At 41.3% G+C, this 24096-nt stretch overlaps 1 protein-coding gene across 5 annotated transcripts in view; it reads left to right on the forward strand.

The window, feature by feature from the left end:
* The window catches only part of birc6 (baculoviral IAP repeat containing 6), a 118215-nt gene that overhangs the window by 23006 nt on the left and 71113 nt on the right, over positions 1-24096 (forward strand). Inside the window, exons 13-53 of one of the 5 annotated variants that reach the window (XM_086179546.1) lie at positions 1110-1270; positions 1455-1586; positions 2305-2436; positions 2584-2750; positions 2878-3011; positions 3652-3813; positions 3895-4026; positions 4113-4210; positions 4297-4444; positions 5020-5153; positions 5475-5621; positions 5713-5900; positions 6282-6590; positions 7308-7407; positions 7606-7820; positions 7920-8128; positions 9039-9391; positions 9512-9731; positions 10464-10600; positions 10680-10817; positions 12095-12222; positions 12482-12613; positions 14627-14842; positions 14927-15110; positions 15454-15657; positions 16200-16333; positions 16827-16980; positions 17080-17196; positions 17275-17435; positions 17744-17870; positions 17997-18107; positions 18683-18941; positions 19066-19637; positions 20052-20227; positions 20337-20433; positions 20519-20713; positions 20814-21014; positions 21110-21389; positions 21894-22150; positions 22261-22369; positions 22655-22888. In XM_086179546.1, coding sequence (XP_086035672.1) covers positions 1110-1270; positions 1455-1586; positions 2305-2436; positions 2584-2750; positions 2878-3011; positions 3652-3813; positions 3895-4026; positions 4113-4210; positions 4297-4444; positions 5020-5153; positions 5475-5621; positions 5713-5900; positions 6282-6590; positions 7308-7407; positions 7606-7820; positions 7920-8128; positions 9039-9391; positions 9512-9731; positions 10464-10600; positions 10680-10817; positions 12095-12222; positions 12482-12613; positions 14627-14842; positions 14927-15110; positions 15454-15657; positions 16200-16333; positions 16827-16980; positions 17080-17196; positions 17275-17435; positions 17744-17870; positions 17997-18107; positions 18683-18941; positions 19066-19637; positions 20052-20227; positions 20337-20433; positions 20519-20713; positions 20814-21014; positions 21110-21389; positions 21894-22150; positions 22261-22369; positions 22655-22888 — 7464 coding nt within the window. The remainder of the gene's footprint in view (positions 1-1109; positions 1271-1454; positions 1587-2304; positions 2437-2583; positions 2751-2877; positions 3012-3651; positions 3814-3894; positions 4027-4112; positions 4211-4296; positions 4445-5019; positions 5154-5474; positions 5622-5712; positions 5901-6281; positions 6591-7307; positions 7408-7605; positions 7821-7919; positions 8129-9038; positions 9392-9511; positions 9732-10463; positions 10601-10679; positions 10818-12094; positions 12223-12481; positions 12614-14626; positions 14843-14926; positions 15111-15453; positions 15658-16199; positions 16334-16826; positions 16981-17079; positions 17197-17274; positions 17436-17743; positions 17871-17996; positions 18108-18682; positions 18942-19065; positions 19638-20051; positions 20228-20336; positions 20434-20518; positions 20714-20813; positions 21015-21109; positions 21390-21893; positions 22151-22260; positions 22370-22654; positions 22889-24096) is intronic. The other 4 variants (XM_086179549.1, XM_086179548.1, XM_086179550.1 and 1 more) reach the window with 4 other exon arrangements.

Consider the following 24096-nt stretch of genomic DNA (forward strand, 5'->3'; position numbering starts at 1 on the left):
TGTAACCACATGCTGACCCATCACACACAACCATGTGCAAATCTGCTGACACTGACGTTAAGCCGACACCGATATCTCATCTCTAGAATGATGAATCTGCTGGAGCAAGGCAGCATGTTTAGCATTTGTGGCTGTATGATCAGGTAATACGTCCCAGTATCCGTTTTAGCCGGAAAAATGGACAAAATGCAGTTAAACCATACAGAAATTGCTAATAGTAAATGGAAAAATCTTTTGATGCCCTGGTGGTGCAATAACCAGGAAACAGAAATGAAATATGTAGAACTTGAACACCAGAATGAAAATGAAATCACCAAAGCATAAATAGTAACATTTACACAGCAGCTGCTGCCACTAACCATTGCCACATTTGCCTGACTGAACCAGAGTATCGTTTCAGAATTTTTGTCCCAGCCTGCAGGTAACGGTGACCCATTCACTCTAGAGTAGATTGAGGTTTTGACAAGTTACCTTCTTTAGGCACAGCTTTCTTTAGGGAAATTGTCTTTGGCTGGCTGACCTTTGTCATCAAGATTAAACCCAAAATACTCTCAAACGGGGATAAAAGTATTGTCTGTCCTGTAGCATGGTTCCTACCATTTACACAACTTTGCTCAGCTGCATGTTCACTGGTAGACACGGACCTCTGGTGGCATGTGCTGTGTACTACAATACGTGTAGTACATAGTATATTGGTAAAGAAGTGCATACAGCCTGTGCTTGGCAGCAATTCCTCATGCTACATGTGATTTATCTTTAACCAAAAGAGGGATGTGATTAAAAATTAAACTTGATAGAAATATTGTTTATATCTGTGTAATATCTATATGGTAAATGGAAGGATTTGGGCTATAAATTATGTTAATGTATCATTAAATGGAAAGAGATAGTAGGGCAAATTTCAAACAATGGACCAAATGACATTGAAGTAATAAAGAAATAGTTGTGTTTATGACATCTATTTTATGTGCTCATTTCGTTTCTTATCAATTCGTTTTCTCGAATCTAACTTATGTTGTCAAAAATATATTGTTTTTCATTGTGTATATTTCGTAAAGGTAAAAATAAATCGGTCGCATGATTGTTGCTGATGTATGTACTCTGTGCAGTTCCAGCTGGGATGAGCATGTGTTTGAGCTGGTGCTACCTAAGGCCTGCATGGTGGGCCACGTGGACTTCAAGTTTGTCTTGAATGCCAACATCGTCAACATTCCTCAGATCCAGGTCACTTTACTGAAGAACAAAGCACCAGGGCTGGGCAAAGTCAGCGGTGAGGACACTACTTTGAGATCTGTAATTTAGTTGTTCAGCTGTCTGTAACTACTGTATAATTAAATGTTTTGGTAACTAAAGCTCACAATATCTGCTCAAATACATTTTGTGCATCTAAACTGATTTTGTTCTCACCAGATAGAACTCAAAAAATATCTTAACTCTTGTTTCTCATTTAACAGAGACACCAGTGGACAGACAGATTTCATTTCCCCTCTCCAGTGTCCTCCATGCTAATGGGGAAAGGAATGGCCAGCCTTTGCTGCATGATTTCACAGAGGACATTCAGTTCATGGACATAGAGGATACATCAGGTAAAGACTTCAATCAGTTTAGTTTCTTTAAGGTATTATAAATCTTAACAGTTCTTCACCCAATCTATGTTACACCGGTACTGTTGGGGTCCCAAGGAAACCCTTTGGATATACAGTATATGCATGCATGTTATGACGTGTGGAATCTTCATGTTATTTAATAAAATGCAGAAGTTATATTTTCTGATTTGCCATAAATTTCTAGATATAGTTTACAAATGGAGGTTGGATCACAATACAGGTAGACTGATCTGATGTAATATGGTCACTCGGATTTAAACCAGGTCCAGGAGTATCTTTAGCTCTCCTGATACATTTTTGATGTCTGTCTTCTGTCTGTTATTTCCCAAATCAGCTGATATGTTGATATTGGCATGTTTCTGTCAATAAGATGAGCAAAAACAATTTTGCAGTTGAAGTTTACGGATGTTGCTCCAGAGGAGATTTAAATGACTGAAGGACCAGTGAGTTCTCTGAAGAGCAGCAACGTGTTGGAGCTCTAATGACAACTGTGATGGAGGAGAAAAACAAGCCATATTGAAGCTACTACTGGCTGTCTAATGAACGTGGCCTTAATGGAATAGCACTGCAAGTTGTCATTGAAATGGAGGCATATTAAACCATGACTTCAAAAGTGTCCTCCCCCATCTTTTAAGTGCAGATGTTGATTTGTGTACTGGACGCCCTGAGTAAAATAGTGCTTTGTGTGTTTGTTTAGGCTCCATGCTGTGTCCATTCCTAGACGACCATAAGGAGGACATCTTGTGTGGTCCGGTGTGGCTGGCCAGTGGGCTAGACCTCTCAGGCCATGCGGGCATGCTCAGCCTCACCAGCCCCAAGTTAGTCAAAGGTAACCAGACTGATACTGACCCGGCACCAATCTGGCAGCTGTGGTTATCACTTTTAAGAAGAATCGTCCAGCTATGAGGAAGTTGTGTGTGTTCGTAAGTTTGTGTGTGTGTGTTTCTCAGCTGTCCTATGTGTCTCTGTACTGCAGGCATGGCCGGTGGGAAGTACCGCTCCTTCTTGGTTCACATCAAGGCAGTGACTGACAAAAACATGGAAGATAGCCCCCGACCTGTGGTGAGAATGCCCAGTGCCAAGCCCCAATGCACCAAAGCCCACTCTCTCTCCACTCTGCTGCAAAGAGCGCAGGCTTCTAAGGTACAACTGCCCACTTTAAATCATACTTTGATTGGGGTCAAATACTAGTGAAGTCATTCATGACTTCCAAGTAAAACATTAAACTAAGTAATATCTTCTATATATGTGTGTGTGTGTTTGTGTGTAGGAGAAAGTCTCTGCAGTGAAAAGTGAGACCCCAGCACCTTCAAAGAAAGTGGAAAACCTGAGAGGTTGTGACCTCCTGCAAGAAGTATCCATTACAATCCGCAGGTTCAAGAAAACATCGATACCAAAAGAAAGGTCAGATGACTGTGGAGAGTTTAGAATTCAGGCTCTGTTTAATCTATCAAAAGTGTGTGTTAATTAGGTTTGCCCTTTTTTAGAATTTATTAAAAAAAAATAAATCCATGTTTCCATAACCCAAATGGCACACAGAGGTCCAGGTTGATGCCAAACCTCAACTGACATTGTTGACCAGTCATTTTCAGGGTGGCACTACAGAAACCATCTAAATGTTAAAATGAATATTCTTAACAAATTGGTTATTGTGATACAATTTTGTAACAAATATTGCTCCTAGCCAGCAGAACTTTTCACACATTTTGAGCTGGCAGCACAATTGAAATCCAGCACTCTGTTATTCTTAAACTCTTGAAACTTATCAATACTTTCTCCTCCACGATTTTTGCTCCTGTGATACCAAACTTGCTACATTATGTCTTCAGACCATCTTTTATAATAATTTACAGGCAATTCTGTTAACATGAAAGAAATCCAGCTCCTGATAACTGATTCCTTTTTTCCACGAGTTTGAAATCTATCAATACATGCAACATGAAGTGTCAAACTACAATACCCACCGTTCCTCAGCAGAAAATCACGTTGTAGATTATATCTTTAAACGAGGTTACCATTTTTGTCCTTTTGGTTTGTTCATCAGGGTCCAGCGCTGTGCGATGCTGCAGTTCCCAGACTTCCATGAGAAGCTGTTGGATGCTCTGTGTCAGCGGACGGAGGGCAGCCCTGCCACTGAACATGCCCAAAGCCTCATCCTTGATATCTTGTGCTGGCTGGCCGGTGTTTTTTCCAATGGACCCTGCAGGTAGGACTCAACCTGGAATATGCAGGACACCTAGTTTACATGTTATGTCATGTTCTGTATCCTATTATTTCCTCTATTTAGTTTAAGAGAAGGGAAGGAGGGGCTGCTGGCAAAAACCCGGACTAGGCTATCAGAGATTGTGCAGATGTGTTTCTTCGAGGCTGGCCGGAGCATAGCTCACAAATGTGCTCGCTTCCTTGCACTTTGCATCAGGTAATGATAATATTATGATGTTGACAAATTTGAGCTCTTTGGTTGATATGGAAATAATTAGAAAATATTCATTATTCTTGCTGGAGCAATGGGAAAGGAGATCCAAGTCAACAGGGTTTTGGCATGAGTCTTCTGAAGGCTCTGTTGGACAATATGCCTTACTTACCTGCAGCAGCAACTGGTGGTAAGTAACCCGGCAACCCACTGCACCATTGCCTCATCTCTATTCTCTGATCCTCTTATATAAGTGTTGTGATTGTGTGCATTTAGGCTCGATGTTCTGGTACTTTGTATTACTGAACTATGTGAAGGAAGAGGACCTGGCAGGCTGCAGTACGGCCTGCGCCTCTCTACTCACTGCCATCTCTAGACAGCTGCAGGACCGACTCACCCCACTAGAGGCACTGCTGCAGACCAGGTACTTCTCTAGTCTTTATTTCAAGAGTTCTTCATTGGCCCTCTCTTAATTCTTAATTTCTCAGGCAATCCTTCAGTCCTACAATGTTGTTCATTGTAGATGAGGGAATGTCCAGCTAGGCCTGCACAAATTGTGATTTGTTTTGTCTAATATTGCCAATTTCCCCACTGAGGGACGAATAAAGGTTTATCTTATCTTATCTTAATATTGCAATATCATTTACCATATTAGAGAGAATATTGATGTTTTTGATTCTTTTCATTAATAAAATTCTGTATCAACAGTATTTTTTTCTAAGGCCTGTAGAATATGATGTGTGGACAGGAAACCTTTACAGCTCCTCAGTATGTAATTAATAATGGTATTTTGACACACAGTAAGCCTTTAACAAATATTGCACTAGCGATTTGAAAATTGTTGTTGGTCATTTTGCAATTATGATTAATTTTGCAGCTACTGCTGAAGTGACGCTGTACTACCTTGCTTTGTATCAGCTCTTTGTGAGTGACCTTGGCTTCCTCGAGGTTTATCCTCAAACAGTCTCCCCTCCATTTGCCCTGTTCGTGTCCCTACAGGTACGGCCTGTATAGTTCTCCTTTTGACCCGGTGCTCTTTGATCTGGAGGTCAGTGGTTCCTCCTGTAAGAATGCCTTCAACAGCAGCATCGGTGTCCAGTCAGATGAGATTGACCTCTCTGACATTCTCTCAGGTACGAGCGCTGCACTGATTCACATGACAGCCTGATGAATGTGCAATAATGAATGTCAGCAAGTCAGTGAGTGCACAGGATTTGACATTGCATGTATTGCAGAACTGTGTGAAAAGCTCGTAGTACTGCTCCGAATCTGTTCAGCTGACTTGGATGTTACACACTTCCGCTTACATTGTGATACCATTACAGCTCTACATGTGATTGTAAAATGGGGAAAGTTGGATATAAATCAAATTTCAAGGGAGACTTGTGACATTTCATGATTTAAATTTTTTTTTTTTTTTTTGTCCTCTGTTGTGGCTGTTTTCTGCTGTGCAGGTAATGGAAAAGTAAGCAGCTGTGCAGCAGCAGAGGGAAGCTTCACAGCATTAACAGGCCTCCTGGAGGTGGAGCCTTTGCACTTTACTTGTATCTCCACCAGTGATGGCACGCGGGTGGAGCGTGATGACGCCAGCATGTTCACTGGTAAACAAGACTCATCTCTCATTTGTGTGTCTCAAGTCAAGTTTCACCTCATGAATCTGTCAATGCCTGAACTTCTCCTCTGTGACCCCAGTGAGTACGTTTGGTGTGACCCCCACGGTTGGTGGCCTGTCGACAGGAACGGTTGGTGAGGCTTCTACAGCTCTTAGCTCTGCAGCTCAAGTGGCTCTCCAGTCCCTGTCCCACGCCATGGTGTCAGCCGAGCAACAGCTGCAAGTTCTACAGGAGAAGCAACAGCAGCTACTAAAGCTGCAGCAGCAGGTCTGAGTGCAACACACGCGCACATGCGCACACGCGCGCGCACACACACACACACACACACACACACACACACACACACACACACACACGTAGAAAATACTATTTAAAAAAAAAAAGTGTTATAAAAGCCTTTCCCCAAAAAAGAAATAGTTTGTCAAATGACGTGGACAATGAAGTAGCTACTTTTTCTCTGCATGAGCAATCATCATTCAAAAGTGATAACGCAATACTGACTTGTTGGCTTTTTCTGGGGTATGGTTTACCTTCAATCTCCCCGTACCTTTTTACCCAACTCTAGTTGAATCCATAAATATTACAGAAAGAGAAATGTATATATGATGCAAGTTCTTCCATTGCTCTAATATGATTCTCTCTCTGCAGAAGGCCAAGCTAGAAGCAAAGCTGCATCAGACCACTTCTGCAGCAGCCGCTGCCTCTTGTGTGGGGCCTATCCACAACTCTGTGCCTTCCAACCCTTCCTCTGCTCCGGGATTCTTTATTCACCCTTCTGACGTCATCCCTCCAACACCTAAAACCACACCACTGTTTATGACCCCTCCTCTCACACCGCCCAATGAGGCAGTGTCTGCAGCCTTCAGTGCTGAGCTGGCTCACCTCTTCCCTGGCTCCATGATGGACCCCGGGCCTGTCAACCTTGCGGCTCACAAGAACACCCAGAAAGCAAAACCGGTTAGTCAGATGCAGCTTGTTTGTCTCAATGAATTACTTGTGTTCAGACAACATGTTATGTTTGACATTTAAGTGGCTGTTAAGTTAGGACTAAATCATTAATAACTGTTAACCATCATGCTGTACAAAAATGATACAAGTGCTCTGCAACTATGCTGGGAACTTCAGCTATGCTGCGCTGTGTCCTTGCAAATGAGAATTTCCATTGTTGATCTCTATTAAGCATGATTACGTGGTTTAAAGAATAGACAATTGCCCAATGGTATTAAAAACACTCCTTCAGTTCTTCATCCAGTATACTCCATGGCTTCATTATCTAATTGTACTCAGTGTTCCTCAAAGACTTTGATTTGAGCTAAAAACAAATGATTAAAATATGTGTGAGAATTTGAAAGGCACTTTTGGAGGAGTGTTCCTTTAAATTGAGTTATCAAGGTACTCACTGAATTAACAATACTTAAGTAATTTTTCAGTGTTGGTTGTAGAAGGAGAAATGGCTACATATGTTTGTGAGTGAAGCATTATGCCAAGCTTTGTCTGAAGTCCCTTGCTAAGTTAGTAGTACAGCTACCAAACTAAATATAGGCAAAACTACACTGTGCTGAACTGTAAATGTTGACCAGTTTTCTGTATTTGACATTAAAACTGTAAGTGTTAAATGTCATTTTAAGTTGAAATTAAAATTATATAAGCTTGTTTTTTATTTTTTCCCTACAGAGCCCCATGGGAAGCGGTTTAGCTTTGGCCATTTCCCAAGCGTCTCATTTTCTGCAGCCCCCTCCACACCAGTCCATCATCATAGAGCGGATGCACTCTGGTATGCTGGACAAACACTAAATATTTTCTATCTAACAGGTGCTTGAAAAGGTCTACAAACTCACATTTGAATATACAGAATTAAGTCTTTTTTGGTTTTTATGATATACATCTTGGATCATTCCATTAAACATAAAAAAATCTTTTGAAAACCAAGATTTTCCAAATGGATTCCAATTGTCTTTTCGCTTCCTCCCAGGAGCTCGTCGCTTTGTCACTTTGGACTTTGGTCGTCCTGTCCTGCTGACAGATGCTCTGATACCAACCTGTTGCGACCTGGCCTCCCTGTCCATAGACATCTGGACACTGGGCGAGGAGGTGGATGGCCGCAGGCTAGTGGTGGCCACTGACATCAGCACTCACTCCCTCATTCTACATGACCTACTCCCTCCACCTGTCTGCAGGTTCATGAAGGTCTGTTTGTCTGATAGTGTGCTGAAGGATTGTTTTTACGAGACTAAAACAAAAATGGATTTAATTTTTTTCTCATTGTTTGCACTCTTCACCCCTCAGATCACTGTGATTGGGCGCTATGGCAGCACCAATGCTCGTGCAAAGATCCCACTAGGCTTCTATTACGGCCACACTTACATTCTACCCTGGGAGAGTGAGCTGAAGTTGATGCATGATCCTCTGAGGGGAGAGAGCGAGGCAGCCAGTCAGCCTGAAGTGGAGCAGCATCTGACCATGATGGTGGCACTGCAGGAAGATATCCAGTGCAGGTAATACTTGAACTACCATCAATGCCAGCAGTTTAATTTTCCAGCTGGCTTGAATAACAAAGTCTGAGGCAGGGGTCATTACAGTACTTCACATCAAAATTCCTTAAATGAGTGTAATTTGCAAACAGGAATAGGAAGAAACTGGGCTTTTGTTGGGGTAGATATAGCCAGTTTTTTCTTTCTTGAGTGAAGTATAATATTTTGCATATGAAGAATCTGATATTTTTCGTAGGTGGAGGTGGAAAGTGAAACAGAGGTAACAGCGACCAAAAATTGGCCTGACATCCATACATGTTGCAAGTTTGTTTTTCGAAGTGACAAAAATTAAAATTGAATGCAGCTTTTGACCATGAACACAACATGTATAGACAACTCGAGGCACAGGTTTATCGACTGCTCCGTGGTGATGCTTTAATTTTGGTGTTGACTCACTGGTCACATGATTTGACAGTTCTGAAACAAGCAACATGTGGAAATCAGTGCAGCCACCAGCGATGGTGTATCAAGTCTCTGGAAATGCTGTATGTTTTCTCTGGTGGGGATACTTTTATCCCAAGACTTCATCCACTCCACCATCAAGCCAGAATCAAAGCCCCCAAAAAGTGATTTAACAGGACTATGACTTTTACAGCTTGACAGACACGATAGAACTTGTTGGACTAGGTGACCAGTGATATTTAACTCTCTTTCCTTTTGCACTTATGTGGACATTGCTATGAAGGCTACCATTGTTACAGCCTGTTGTGTATATCGATGCTCTGTTGCAGAGCAACATTCTGTTCTGTGCACATGTCTGGGCAATACAGCTGTGAGGGCAGACTGTTGCAAAGTACTCCTTTCTCCTTTGTTGTTTGTCAATGATGAATCACTTCACATCAGCCAGGGAATCACTCTCCACTTTGTTTACCAGGTACAATCTTGCTTGCCATCGGCTGGAGACCCTCCTACAGAACATAGACCTGCCGCCTCTCAACAGCGCCAACAATGCTCAATACTTCTTACGGAAACCAGACAAGGTAGTGGAGGAGGACCAGCGTGTTTTTTCAGCCTACCAGGACTGTATCCAACTGCAGCTTCAACTCAACCTGGCTCACCATGCCGTCCAGCGGCTGCGCGTATCACTGGGCGCCAGTCGCAAGTCGCTCCCCACAGCCAGGTCTGGGGAGGCTGAAGAACTGGTCCCAAACTCCTCCACTGAGCAGCTGAGGACCATCATCCACTACCTGCTGGACACTCTGCTCAGCCTGCTTCACTCCAACAATGGTGAGCAAGGACCTGGACACAGCTGGAGCTATGTCAGAGATGCTTCTACTCCTGAAGACAAAAGTGCCCGAGTTAACATCAGTGATTCACTCTTGATTCATTGTATGTGTGTATTCTCAGGCCACTCAGTGCCCTCAGTACTCCAGAGTACTTTCCATGCCCAGGCTTGTGAGGAGCTCTTCAAACACCTTTGCATCAGTGGGACACCAAAAATACGTCTTCATGCAGGCCTGCTGTTGGTGCAGCTTTGTGGAAGTGAACGCTGGTGGGGTCAGTTTCTCTCCAACGTTCTGCAGGAGCTCTACAACTCTGAACAACTGCTCATCTTCCCCCAGGACAGGTAGGGACCATAAAAAGGACGTTCATGTTTCACAATGTTTGTCCTCTGCTTTTCAACACAGTGATTATTGAGAAAGAAAACTGAAAAAACTGCAATTTTCATTCTTTATGAAGTTGTGCTAATCAAGATGATAAGAAGCAGCACTTTAGATTAAACTTAAATACTGCATATATTCTTAATTCATGGCCATTTAAGGCAAGTTAATTTTACTTTTTAAAATTTTATTTCTAAATCAACAAAGCACAAGATTGGTCATCTTAGAACTGGAGATGCACCATTTGATCCACTGGTATCAGGAATTGACTGTTTCACAAGAGAGACAGATGAAGAAGCTGCTGCAACCATGAGCTAAACCTGCATGCAGTTTCACACATGGATAATACAAGGATTATATAGTAAATACATATGGTTAGCAGAAAGCTAAATTATTATTTTTCATAGTTAAATAGATTATTCTGCTTGTGTCTCCCCTTATCACTTTTCAAGGAACAAAACAATTAGATATTTTTGTTGTACCCCTAGATTTGTTTCGGTGCTCCTAAATTTCATGCCTACCTTCATGAGTGCATGTATTTTTTCTGAGGTTGTTAGTATTTCTTCTTTAATTCACTATCTTTACTGCTTAACCTGTGCTGGTTATATTTTTATATATCCTGGACCTCCTGTGGCCTGTTTGCAGTCTTGGATGCTACAAAGAGTGACAATAGTACTTACCATTTCTCCTCATTTCAGGGTGTTCATGCTCCTGTCCTGTATTGGCCAAAGATCCTTGAGCAACAGTGGTGTGTTGGAGGGACTCCTGAACCTCATGGACAGTCTGCTGTCGCCTCTGCAGCATCCACAAGCTGCTGCTCAGCGCAGGACTGAAGGTAATGTTGCCATCACTGTATTAACATTAATGATTTGTCCAAAATTAAAGAAATGAGGGTAAGCCTTTGTGTTTTCCAGGTGTTCTGGATATACCCATGATCAGCTGGGTAGTGATGCTGGTTTCCAGACTATTGGATTATGTAGCCAACATTGAAGATGAAGCCTCAGGAGGAAAGAAACACTTGGGAGGCAAAGAGAGGGAGAGAACTCTTACAGGTACATGAAATCCAAATCAGCATTTCAACACAATAATGTGTCATCCTTATCAGTAATATGCTGTTGATTTTACAACACTCACCAAGGTTAACTCATGGTTTAGTGTTTTAGACTCAAGAAATGAGCTCTGTTTCTGTAAACAATGTTCGGGTGAAACTTTTGATGTATCTAATGGAAATCTTTTGTGTCAATGCAATGACTTGTGCAATTTTCAAATTTGCGATGACTGGTAAGGTTTGATTTTGAATGAATAAACTCTATTCTTGTAATTCTGCAACCAAAAGATGCTGTCAAGGCTGTAGCTAGAGGTTAGCAGGCAAGCTAATATAGCAAAAAATGTGCTGGGTGGGCTGTCATAGGAGAGCATTTCACCATAAAGCCTGAGTCAACACTCACCAGACAATTCGTCCCCTCACGGTCTATTTGTGTTTGATTAACTGCTTGAGTCGGCTCATTTGTGCTACATTGACTGACAGTGCTGTGAGGAGTGTAATCACTGGCATTGATGCGCGCTCTGCTGGACAGATGAACACTTTTAATTTTTCACTGAAACGTAACTCAACATTCATATGACCTGTAGGTAAAATTTGGTTTCAGCTGGCCCTTAGAAAGTAAAAGAAGTTAAAAATCAAATCTGAATTCAAGCTTTTTTTAATGTATCTGACATGATCCTGACATGTTTAAAAAAAAACAACAACAACTTATTTTTAAGTCAAGTTTACTTTTATGCAGTTCCACTAACCTAACCTGTTTTTGAAAAATACAGTTGATTACACTGTAACAGAACCGTCGAGCAGAGCCATCATGGAACCATTGTGGGATCTGATTTTCCTTCAAACTTTTATCAGTATGGACTTAAAATGGGTCTTTGATTCCGTTCATGATGGTCATAGAGAAAACCTGCATAACAAACAGTGACAATATATGATGACCAGTGTTGGTATGTGGGAGTTCTGTAATACTGTTCAACTATTGCATTTATAGTTACAATTTTAATTTGTGTTGAGTATGATTGGCTGAGATGCACTAATTTCACACTTACAATAAGTGAAAATATGAACAGTATTTGTTAACATGTTACATGTTGTTCTTTCATCTTTTTGCCAAACAACACTCATCATCCACTCGTGCTCATTTTTAGTGTTTTCTTTTTTTCGTCCACTTTGCCTCTTCCATGTATGTAACATAGCTCCCAGCACTAACATCGCATTTTTCTCAGCTATGTACATTTTTGTACAGCAAATTGATGAGATTTTTTTTGTCTGTTTATCTCCCAGGCATTCAGTGGAGCTTCATCAATAACAGCCTCCAATCTCAGAATGCCAGCAGGTCAGCTAAAGGCAGCAGCAGCCTGGACAGACTGTACTCCCGTAAGATCCGGAAGCAGCTCGTGCACCACAAGCAGGTAAATGTGTCTCATTCCAACACATTCAAAGCTTACTCTTACATAGTTTTTATTATCTATAAAAAGCTAAAATAAGTAATTAAAATGTTAAATGTTAGTTGATTAAGGGGGATCGTCCATGACATTACATACGAATGATCAACTTAACCAATTTTATCATGATTTCATTTGCATTTCTTTTGTAACAGCAGCCTGAGACAGGCTCTCTGGGGGGAAAACGTTTGTCGTGCTCATATTCATTATGCCCTTTTTATTGTAGCAGTTAAATCTATTGAAAGCTAAACAGAAAGCTTTAGTGGAGCAGATCGAGAAGGAGAAGATCCAAAGCAACAAAGGTTCCTCCTACAAACTGCTGGTGGAACAGGCCAAGCTCAAACAAGCTACATCCAAGGTGAGCAACCCATTATACCTCACTGCCCAAAGCTCACAGGTCCCTAAGGACCCAGCTATTAGATGGGCCAGAGTAGGTTGTTTTTCAGTTCATGGCTTCAAGATTTTATGATGTATGCCAGCAGAAAACAGTAATTTTGATTTGATCCTGCAGTTTCAGCGATCAGAATTTAGGTAATTCAGAAAAGAAAGATTATTGAATGTGATTGTAGGCAATGTCTTTTACTTAAATGTGTCATGTTATGCACTTAGTGTAAAAAGAGGTGCATCCATAAATCCATGCATGTTGACAAAAATAAAAAAAAAAACCCAATAAAAAACAGGAAACAGATTGTGTCAAATCTGCTTTAATAGAAATATCCAGTCAACAAATTTGAAGTAAACAATGAGTCATTCTCATCCATTGTGATTGTCAATCGATTGAAAATGCTGCACACTCAAGCAGCATTCAGGGCTTCACGCACACATTTAGTAATGCATGCACACAGACTTTTTTTTTACCCAATCTGTGCTGATTGAGTCCTAGACATCTTTCAGATATTTGTAAGTGCCCTCAGCAGTAGCAGTAGCTGTCTTCACAGTAGAAGCCATGCCAACAAGATTCAGAAATTGGGTCAGGTTCCATAAAACTGAGTAGCATCACTCACTAATGTAAGAATATCCAACACATTCATAGTTGCAAAACCATCCTTTAAATACTTGGTTCAACAAAAATAGCAGTTCCTTCTTTTGACATGCTCATGCACAAATCTTATCCCTAGAGACCTCTGATTACTCGATGACTATTGTACCGTCTGAGTCACACAGGCCAGATCAGAACAACCTTTTTGGAATTAAAGTGCAATATTCATGTCTCTTTCATTTGTATTTTCATAAAAATTATGGAATCAGTTACCTTGTGTGAAAGGAGTCAGCTGTAGAAAAACATTTCTGCACTCAGCTGTTAATTTCAGGTTGACAGAGCTTTTCAGCATTTTCCAGCTGATTGTCTTGATTTTATTGTCCCCAACTAAGAGGCACTGTCTGTTATTTTCTCATGTTTTTTTTTTGGTTCGTAATAGATAGCTAGATAGATGGATGGATATATTACTTTATTCATCCCTGAAGGCAAATTATGTCATTGTAGCAGAATACAATGAGAATTACAATGGAATAAAATACTAACGTAGAAGACGATTAGAAATAAAAATAAGAACACGACAGATTCACTTAAAAAACAAAAAAAAAGATGAATAAGTAATAATAATACTGATATGGTGGTATGTAATTGTTATTAATAATAACACTCAAGTGTAGCATACTTACACAATCAAATGTATATGTGCTTTGTTTAATTCTGATGTGTGCCATTATTACGGTCAACCACTAATAATTGTGACTATTTGTGATAGCTGTAGCAGTCAGTTGAGTGTGTAATTTCATCTTGCCCTGGGCTCGTCCCTTGTGTGACAATTGAAGCTTCTGATAATACAGTATATAGTATCAAAATAGGAGTACAGTATATATGGTATATAATATAGTATAATTATATGTGTAAGTATTGATTTATATGAATATTTTATTGAAGTATATGCACACAGATATGGTATAATATGATATATAGCATAGGCATATAAATAAATACTTGACTGTACAGGATATACGGGTCAGATGGGTATAAGAATATGTAATTAGATTGTGATGTAATGATTGTAAAGGGACAAAGTTATACAAATTTTCCCATATTATATATTATTGTGAATTTCCCTGTCGTGGGACCAATAAAAGAACATCTTTTCTTACTAGCACATTTGTAGCATGCAGTGCTGGTTTCACATATGTCAGTGTTTTGCACTCAAAAAATATATGTTTCACCTTCAAATTGTTGACATTAATACATGAAATGGAGATGTATAAATTTATCGTGTGGAACATTGAGGGTAAGGATGATTCAGTGAAGACTGCATATCTTCATTTATTAAATTTGAATTATGAAATATCTATATTTCTCATCTACCTTCCTTTCCTCTCAAAGCACTTTAAAGACCTGATCCGTCTGCGGCGAACAGCCGAATGGCCACGCTCCACATTGGACACAGAGTCCTCAACAGCCAAAGAGGCCCCAGAAGTAGAGCCCCTGCCCTTCACATTGTCCCATGAACGCTGCATCTCAGTGGTGCAGAAGTTGGCCCTCTTCCTCCTCTCTATGGACTTCACCTGCCATGCTGACCTTCTACTCTTTGTCTGCAAGGTATTGTTCCACAATTGAGTCTGGACGTCTTCAATTTAGTAATCTGAGTACCTGGAGATATAAGTATCCATGCTACCCCCTCAGGTCCTTGCGCGGATAGCTAACGCCACACGGCCCACAATCCACCTCTCTGAGGTGGTATCTGAGCAGCAGCTGGAGCGCCTGCTGCTCCTGCTCGTAGGGACAGACTTCAACCGTGGGGACATCTCTTGGGGGGGTGCTTGGGCACAATATTCACTCACCTGTATGCTACAGGACATCTTGGCCGGTATGTGAATTTTCTTTTAGTTGTGGTCTGAACTGTTATAACTTAATAAGGAGCTTGTGATTTAGAAATATTTCATCTGAGTATTTTTGACTCATGGATAAAAAGCCCCAAGGAAACGGCCTTTAAACTGGACATTTTGCTTTTGATAGCACACACCCCCAAATCTCACTATCAGAGTGCTTTTTAAGACATATGTTACCCCCTCCCCTGTGCTATTTCTGCCGCTGTTATTTCACAAACTTCTGTATGAATTTTTTTGTTTGTTTTTAAATTTTGTTTTCTTTTTTGTAGATTCCTTGATATTTTGTGAAATGACTCGATGACTTAAATGTTATCTTTTTAGGTGAGCTGCTGTCTCCAGGTTCTCTGGATGTCATGGATGAAGTGGCTGTGGGTGAGGAGGCTGCTGCATCGTCCTCCTCATTGGGGCCCGAGGCAGATGATCCCTTGCCACAGCCAGCACCGGTCCCCCTAGTAGAGAGCATTGATGAAGCTCTTGTCCCTGATATCATCGCAGGTACTAGCGGGACCCCCTCAGTATTCCAAAGTGCGTTGGTTGCCCCTTCTATTGTCAACATTACCCACAACACCACATAGATGTTGATTTTAACACATTTCATGAAATAGTATGAAATATTTGTGTGGTAAATTATTCTACTTTTTTTTTTTAACAAATGTGCATGTTTACTGTTTTTCTTCAGTCTGGTTTTATGGTAATCATTGCATTAGTTTTCCTATTGGAGTGTGTGTATGTGTATGTGTGTGTGTGTGTGTGTGGGGGGGGGGGGGGGGGGGGGAGGAGGTTCAAACATCTAGATTCCAAACTGTTGTAGTTAATTTTAGATAGAAAAGCCATCATGGCCACAAGTTCAAACAGTAGAACACTGCTCAGTGTAGTCCCTGTGTCTAGTGTCTAGACTCTCCCTCCAGTGAGGAGTAGAGGAACCAAACTTGACCGGCATCAATATTGCCCAGTCATGTGCTTAAGATTTTAAATTTTTAAAAAAAAATATTTATTTATTTATTTTGCTTTTATGTTTTCGTAGTGTGCCTGCTTGGCAATATTAAAGCTGTTTTTATTATCCAAAGGTGCTCCACCTCTGTCATCTTTGGAAAAAGATAAAGACATAGACTTTGACTTGCTACAAGACCTGATGGATGTTGATATTGATCCTTTAGATATTGATTTGGAAAAAGATCCACTCGCTGCCAAAGTGTTTAAGGTATGTAGATGACACCCTGATCTCCTCTATTATACCAAGTGGTACTACCAATTTTTTTTTGTGTATTAATGTAATAACTCTGCAGTTAACTGAGGGAATGTGATGTTAATATTGCCTGCTTGAATAAATAGCGATGCAGCTGCACCGGCAATGGAGTATGAGAGTAACTGAACAATATACAATGGCGGTTAAGCCAATGATTAATGGAACAAAAAAAATAATTAAATTATTTATTCTACAGAATATTTCAAGATCGGAATACATGCATTGTAAGAGTTAACATTTCATGAGTGAAGTTACAATTTTTCAAGGTAAATTTCACAATAGCTTTTATAAAAAAGCATCTGAACTAAAACTTGTAATTTTGTCAGAAAAGAGAGTTTGAATATTTAAAATTTATTGAAAAATAATGTAGGTTTTTTTTTTTTTTTTGGACAGATTATTCCTTTTGTCCTTGTTTCTCTAACCCCCTCCTTCATTTGTCTGTTCTCAGCCCATAAGCAGCACCTGGTATGATTACTGGGGCGCTGACTATGGTACGTATGGGTACAATCCATACATTGGAGGGGCTGGTATCCCTGTGTCCAAACCTCCAGTTGCTACAGAAAAGCCCGGATCACAGGGTCTATCAGTCTCAGTGTCACAGGGTAAGTAGAGGGTAGATTTTACCTACATGTATTTTTTTTTCTAAAACATTTTGGCATCTTTGCATCTAAATTTGGAAATTCTGACTCTGTTTTTTTTAGCGCTGGATGCCCGGTTAGAAGTGGGCTTGGAGCAGCAGGCTGAACTGATGCTCAAAATGATGGCAACTCTACAAGCGGATTCCATTCTACAGGCCCTCACCTCAAGCTCATCTACAGGTTACTGCTTGAAGAAAGTTACTATGGGCAGTCTGTGCGTATTACGGTTCTAAAATGTGTTTCATGTGTGGTCTCCAGTGAACCAAGCCACCAATGGGACAGATGACTCCTTGTTGAGGGCTCTTCACGGAGGAGGTTCTCCTCCAGGCAGCAGCCTGATGGTCCAGCCCTCTTCCATCCCCATGCTGAGTGCTTGCTTCAATAAACTTTTCTCCATGCTGCAGGTCCACCATGTACAGGTCAGCACACACTCACTTTAGACTTCAGTAATGGAATTACGAAGTGCAAATATCTTCACTCATACCACTGATCTTTTCTCTTTCCCAAGTAATTTAGTTGAGCTATGTGGACTATATAAAATACCTGTGACTTAATAGAGTGATAACAAGTAGTCATTTAAAAAAAGAAAATTAAAACAAAAATGGCAAACATTCATTTGTGTGGTTCAAAAACTGTGGTGTACTGAATATCTTTGGACTGTTGGTCCAACAAACAAGCCATTTAGCCATTTTAAGCATAACAGTGACACACTTTCTCACTCACTCAGCTGGAATCCCTGCTGCAGCTGTGGATAACACTCAGTCTCAACACATGCTCTGGTGGCAGTGAAGAGAGTGGCTCAGACATCTTTCTGTTCAACGCCAGCAGAGTACCCACTATCCCACTCAACCAAGGTCAGGACCCCACTGAGCTGTCTCTCCCTCTTACTAAGTGTAACACAGAGCTCTAGGTGCTGGTCTGTTTACAGGGCAACAGATTTTTGTAGCTGCATATTGAATTTTTTGTGTGTGTGTCTCCAGCATCCATCAGCAGTTTCCTCACTGTGCTGGCGTGGTACCCCAACACCTCCCTGAGAACGTGGTGTCTGGTACTACACTCTCTCACCCTGATGACCAACATGCCAGCCTACAGTCAGTACTGCTCTCTAGCTGATTTAGTTGCATCTGTCATCAGCATCTGTGATCTGTTTCATGAAAGAGCTTCATCCTCTGGTCCACAGTGATGTGAAGATAATGTCCGAAGTGTACTGTGTACATAAAATAGTATCTCAATAGAAACAGTGACTGACTTGGGGGGTAGCTGCATGATCTCAATTTGTACATAGCATTCATGCTATGACAGCTCTGTCTGAAAGATGACATGAAACCACCTCTGAAAATGCTTGTTTTCTAAATGGAGTTCGTATGAGTTGTTATACAGTAAGTTTGACATATCGTCACAAAATTTTAGCAAATGTTGCATATGCAAGCCATTCGATACTTTTATCTTGAAAGAAATGGTACTCACGTTGCCAAACTTTGCTAAGTAGCCATTTGTTATGACTAAACAGAATTTTCAATGTTATTGGTTGCTCAAAAAGTCTGAACAGGAAGGTGAAAGCCAGATGATTTTTTTTAATACCTTCCAGTACTTCACACTCACAGTTCTGTGTTGTCATGGCTTTGAAGTTTGAAAACTTATAGAATGCTTGTGTGTTCATTTTCAGCCTCAAGTAATGGGATGAGCTCTCAGGAAAGCACAGCTCAGCAGATGGTGTCTGATCCCACCCTGGTTCATGTCCTGGTACGTTTCCTGTCTGGCAGCAGCACCAATGGAACAAGTCAGCACAGCTCTCAGGTGGGACCCACTGCTACACAGGCCATGCATGAGTTTTTGAGCCGGCTGCAGGTGCACCTGTCCTCCACCTGTCCACAAATGTTCAGCGAGTTCCTTCTCAAACTCATGCACATCCTGTCTACTGAAAGGTAGGCTTTGGTTCTCAGGTTTCTCTTATTAGAGACTCTTTGAATTGATCACAAAAAAAGAAATTGTACATTGCTGAAGTATTCAGTGGTTTTGGGAACTAAAAGTGCATTTCAAATCTTTCAGGGGTCCATTTCAGTCAGGTCAAGGTCCTCTGGATGCCCAAGTAAAGCTGCTGGAGTTTACTCTAGAACAGAACTTTGAAGTGGTCTCGGTGGTCACCATCTCCTCAGTCATTGAGTCCATCACATTCCTCGTTCACCACTACATCACCTGCTCGGACAAGGTGGTTTCCCGCAGTGGTTCCGACAGCTCAGTGGGTGCTAGAGCTTGTTTTGGAGGCTTGTTTGCAAATATCATCAGGCCAGGAGATGCCAAGGCTGTCTGTGGTGAAACCACACGGGACCAGCTGATGTTTGACCTCCTCAAGCTGGTCAACGTGCTGGTGCAACTTCCTTTGTCAGGGGACCGAGAATTCAGTGGACGGCTGCCGCCGGCCGGCAGCGGGGCAGCTGATAGCAGCGTGTCAGATGAGGAGAAGGTCTGTGGCACCAAAGAAAGCGTAGCTGGAGGATCAAGCTCATGTCAGGGTCCTCCTGCTGGTGTGGCTGATCTGGTACTAGCCAATCAGCAGATAATGAGCCAGATTTTGTCAGCGCTTGGCCAATGCAACAGCAGCGCCATGGCCATGATCATAGGTAAGATGCAGCCTCAGAGCAATTGCCTCTGCTAAAGTACTTCAGCATAATTTAGCTTTTGGTTTTGGTTTTCTAGTATTTCTCTTGACAGTTTTATTTCACCTTTGGTCATTGTCCTCTGTTCGCAAGATGATAAAGATAGAGAAGCATTTAGCAGCTAAAGAACCAGTCAGTTGTAGGTTTGGCTGGTACCCTGTTTTTAACATTGCTGAACCGTACAGGAATACCTGCTGTTTAAAATTCACACTGGGGAGGGAAATCCCCAAAAATCTATATATTTATTCAGCATTAGAAAGAGTTTATAATTACTGAAAGGTTGAATGTTTATGAATTGTGGTGAGCAGAAAACAAGCAGCAATTATTTGATTTAAATTCAACATGCCATGAGCTCTCAGTCCTTGATCTGTTCCTCAGGAGCCAGTGGCCTCCACCTAACCAAACATGAGAACTTCCACGGTGGTCTGGATGCCATCTCAGTCGGTGATGGCCTCTTCACTATCCTCACCACTCTCAGCAAGAGAGCAACCTCTGTCCAGGTCATGTTGCAACCCATCCTCACATACATGGCTTGTGGATATATGGGCCGACAGGTGAACGTGACACTCTGGTGTCTAGGCTTTGATTCTGTGATTTTTACATGACACATACATTTTACATTTTTTTAATACGTATGTTTTTTTTGTTGTTGTTTTTTTTCAGGGGTCTCTTTCCACTTGTCAGCTGTCAGAGCCTCTTCTGTGGTTCATCCTCCGAGTGTTGGACACCAGTGAAGCTCTCAAGGCCTTTCATGACATGGGTGGGTCAACGCACAAAGCCCAACTGTGTTTTAGATTGTTGAAATTTCCTCTGGAGTTGCATGTAACTTCTGTTTCACACACCAGGTGGTGTACAGTTGATTTGTAACAACATGGTGACCAGCACCCGGGCCATTGTGAACACAGCACGCAGCATGGTCTCCACCATAATGAAGTTCTTAGATTCAGGCCCTGTAAAGGCAGCAGATGGCAATCTCAAAGCCCGAGTGATGACCTCAGAGCCAGACAATGCTGAGGGACTTCACAACTTTGCCCCTTTAGGTGCTCTGACTTATTTTGAAATAAATGACATGCTATGAGACTATAAAGTAACAGAAACTTAAAATAATGATTCTTAATGATTGATTTTGCGTTTTAACAGGTACAATCACATCCAGCAGCCCCACAGCTCAGCCAGCTGAGGTCCTGCTCCAAGCCACGCCTCCTCACCGCCGCGCTCGTTCAGCAGCCTGGTCGTACATCTTCCTTCCAGAGGAGGCCTGGTGTGATCTCACTATCCACCTTCCTGCTGCAGTTCTGCTGAAGGAGCTCCATATCCAGCCACACCTCGCTTCTCTAGCCAGTCAGTAGTGCCCAACTGAGTAATAAAAATAAAATCAAAAATTATTTTGAAAATAACAAAACACTGTTGTTTCTCAAACTTTCTCCACCAACCAGCCTGCCCGTCTTTGGTCTCTGTGGAGATCAGTGCTGATGGGGTCAACATGTTGCCACTTTCTACACCAGTCATCACCAGTGGTCTCACTTACATAAAGATCCAGCTAGTGAAGGCAGAGGTTGCATCAGCTGTTTGTCTGAGGCTGCACCGGCCTCGTGATGCCAGCACCCTGGGTCTGTCTCAGATTAAACTCCTGGGCCTGACAGCGTTTGGGAACACATCCTCTGCCACTGTAAACAACCCCTTCTTGCCTTCTGAGGATCAGGTCTCTAAAACCAGGTATCAAAGAGAAATCTGTTACAGAGCTTTTCCATTTTTGTTAGATATGTAGTGTTTCCCACAAATTTACAGACTACAGGGAACTACCAGCTCGGGAAGATTGCTCACTCGATGGAATGATATCTTATTTGAATCTTAAAAGTGGTCACCAAATACTCTTGGATGCCCCAATTTCATAACAAACGGAACATATATTTTTGCATAAAAGATCTCTAACTTATGCCTTCCCCCTTTGTACACATCCATTCATGCATGTGTGTTCAAATCTTCGTAGCCAAAGCAGGTACAGGATAAGGAGAGTGAGGGGGTGTTGAAGTTAACCAATTGAGAGTGGCATCTTGTCCTTGGATCTATATAAGATACAAATAAAACGCTAAATTAGTTTGATAAATATACTTGACCATGTTGCTGCTCGTCACGTTGTGATGAGAACGTAAAGATATCTTTGCAGGCTGCTAAGCAGATGTTGATTTTGGTGAAAATTTTTTCCTTCTACCTTTGCAGTATCGGATGGTTGCGTCTTCTCCACCATTGCCTGACCCATGTCAGTGACCTGGAGGCCATGATGGCCAGTGCAGCAGCACCCACTGCTAACCTGCTGCAGACTTGCGCCGCACTGCTCATGTCACCTTACTGTGGTATGCACTCACCAAACATCGAAGCAGTGCTGGTCAAGATCGGCCTGCAGTCAACTCGCATCGGACTCAAACTCATCGACATTCTGCTGAGGAACTGTGCCGCCTCTGGCACCGACCCTGCTAGTAAGTCACATACAGCTGCTCAGTGTTTTGCCCAAGGAGCCTTCAAGTTTATCGTAAATGGAAAGTGATTTTGAAATGTATGATCGGCATTCTTATTTCTGTCTGTTTAGATTTGAACAGTCCTCTGTTGTTTGGGCGATTAAATGGCCTCTCCTCAGACTCAACCATAGACATTCTGTACCAGCTTGGAACCACACAGGATTCTGGAACCAAAGACAGGTACATGATGCCAATTTTTTTACCTTGACTTAAGGCTGACCTTACACAACTCTTCCTTGTTAGAATTAACCAATGAAACATTTTTTTTTTTTGTCAAGGTGGTATTCTGCACAGACTCATTATTTGTACAAATTGTCCTTGCACTCTCCTTGTTATCTGTTAGAGTTAAACATTTGTTGCATGTAAATCGCAGTGCAACAAAGCTCACAGTGTAGAACTGAAGAGTAACTGAAGTTTCTCACCCTTGTCCAGATTTTTCAAACACACTTACCTTTTTCTCTCCAGGATCCAGGCTCTTCTCCAGTGGGTCCATGACTCATCAAGGGTTGCAGCTCATAAAATGAGTCCTATGGGATATTCTTGCGCTGGTAGTGGCTCTTCCTCTTCATCGTCGAGGGAGTACGGCCTCCTCATGCCCTCCCCATCCCACCTCCACTGTGTGGCAGCCATCCTGTGGCACAGCTATGAGCTGCCTGTTGACTACGACCTACCCACACTCCTCAACAGAGAACTGTTTGAGTCAGTAGTTTTATTTTAACAGGCATATTAAAAATGACTACGGCATTGACCAGTTTCCCCTAGTTAGGATGGAAGTTGCCATTAACTTAGTGTGGCCTTGACAAATGTTTTTTGACCATCAAATAGTCTAAACTGGATGCACACTGCACTGCTATGGTTAAAGCTGTAATCTTTCTGCTGTCTTTATAGTACACACACTCTCCCTCTCAAAATTATAATAATAATGAATTCTAACACAATTTAGAAAAACTCCCAGAGTAGGCTTAGTAGATGATACACTGGTATCGTGGAACTGATGGAAGAGCAAAACTGGACTAACTGGTGTTTGTTTATTTCTTGCAAGTCCATTTTTCCACTGACCATTTTTGACAAATACAGTCCCCCAAATATTACTTTAAATGGTAAAGGGAAATTTGGCTTTCTTAGTTTTTAACCCAGTAAGAACAGTGTTACCATAAACTGTAGACATTTTAAACAACAAAAAAAAAAAATTATCATTTGGAAATGCGAACATCTGTTATGTCAAAGTCAGATAAGGCAAGTAGCACTCACAGTCATAAATATAGGAAATAAAAACCCAGGTCTTTTGGAAAACAAAACAAAGGTGTAAAACTTTGCAACATTTCTAGTGCAAAGATAGATTTACAGCACACTTTGGTGTGTGCATGCTGACAGTTTTATCTCCAGCTGCTTGTTTATAACCTGTTCAGCAGATTTGCTTTCTGCGAGTTGTTTGTTTGAGATAAACCTTGAGAAGGGATTAACAAGTGGGAAAAAAATAAGACATTTCTCTTTCCTGGAGGTAGATTAACACAAATGTTATTCTAGTGCAGAGGCCTTTTAAAGGTGATAAAAAAAACTTAATGATTTACATTGAAGTATTTTTTTTTAAACTGTTCTTTCTAAGTTCTGGTAATATTCTTTCAGATACAGTATTTCAGTGGAATCTTCGAAAGGCTTCTTATGATATTTGTAGTCCTCACACTTAAGTTTAATTGGTTACTTGCGAGCACACATTGAGACTCTGGAAAAGTTCTGTTAAAAGATATTATTGTATGCACGCGGTGGTTTTCTGTCCTTTATCGTTCAGTCGTGATATAAGAAGCTAATATTTTTGTTCCTGTTAAATGGTGCTGAACTCTCCTGTTAAAAAAAAAATAGCCCTGCAGGCATGATAAGGTCACTTGCTGTTATATTTAGAGATATTT

This window comes from Aulostomus chinensis, chromosome 16 (assembly GCF_037954235.1).
Source record: "Aulostomus chinensis isolate RoL2024-O1b breed Wild chromosome 16, RoL_Achi_v1.0, whole genome shotgun sequence".
Taxonomy (NCBI): Eukaryota; Metazoa; Chordata; class Actinopteri; order Syngnathiformes; family Aulostomidae; genus Aulostomus; species Aulostomus chinensis.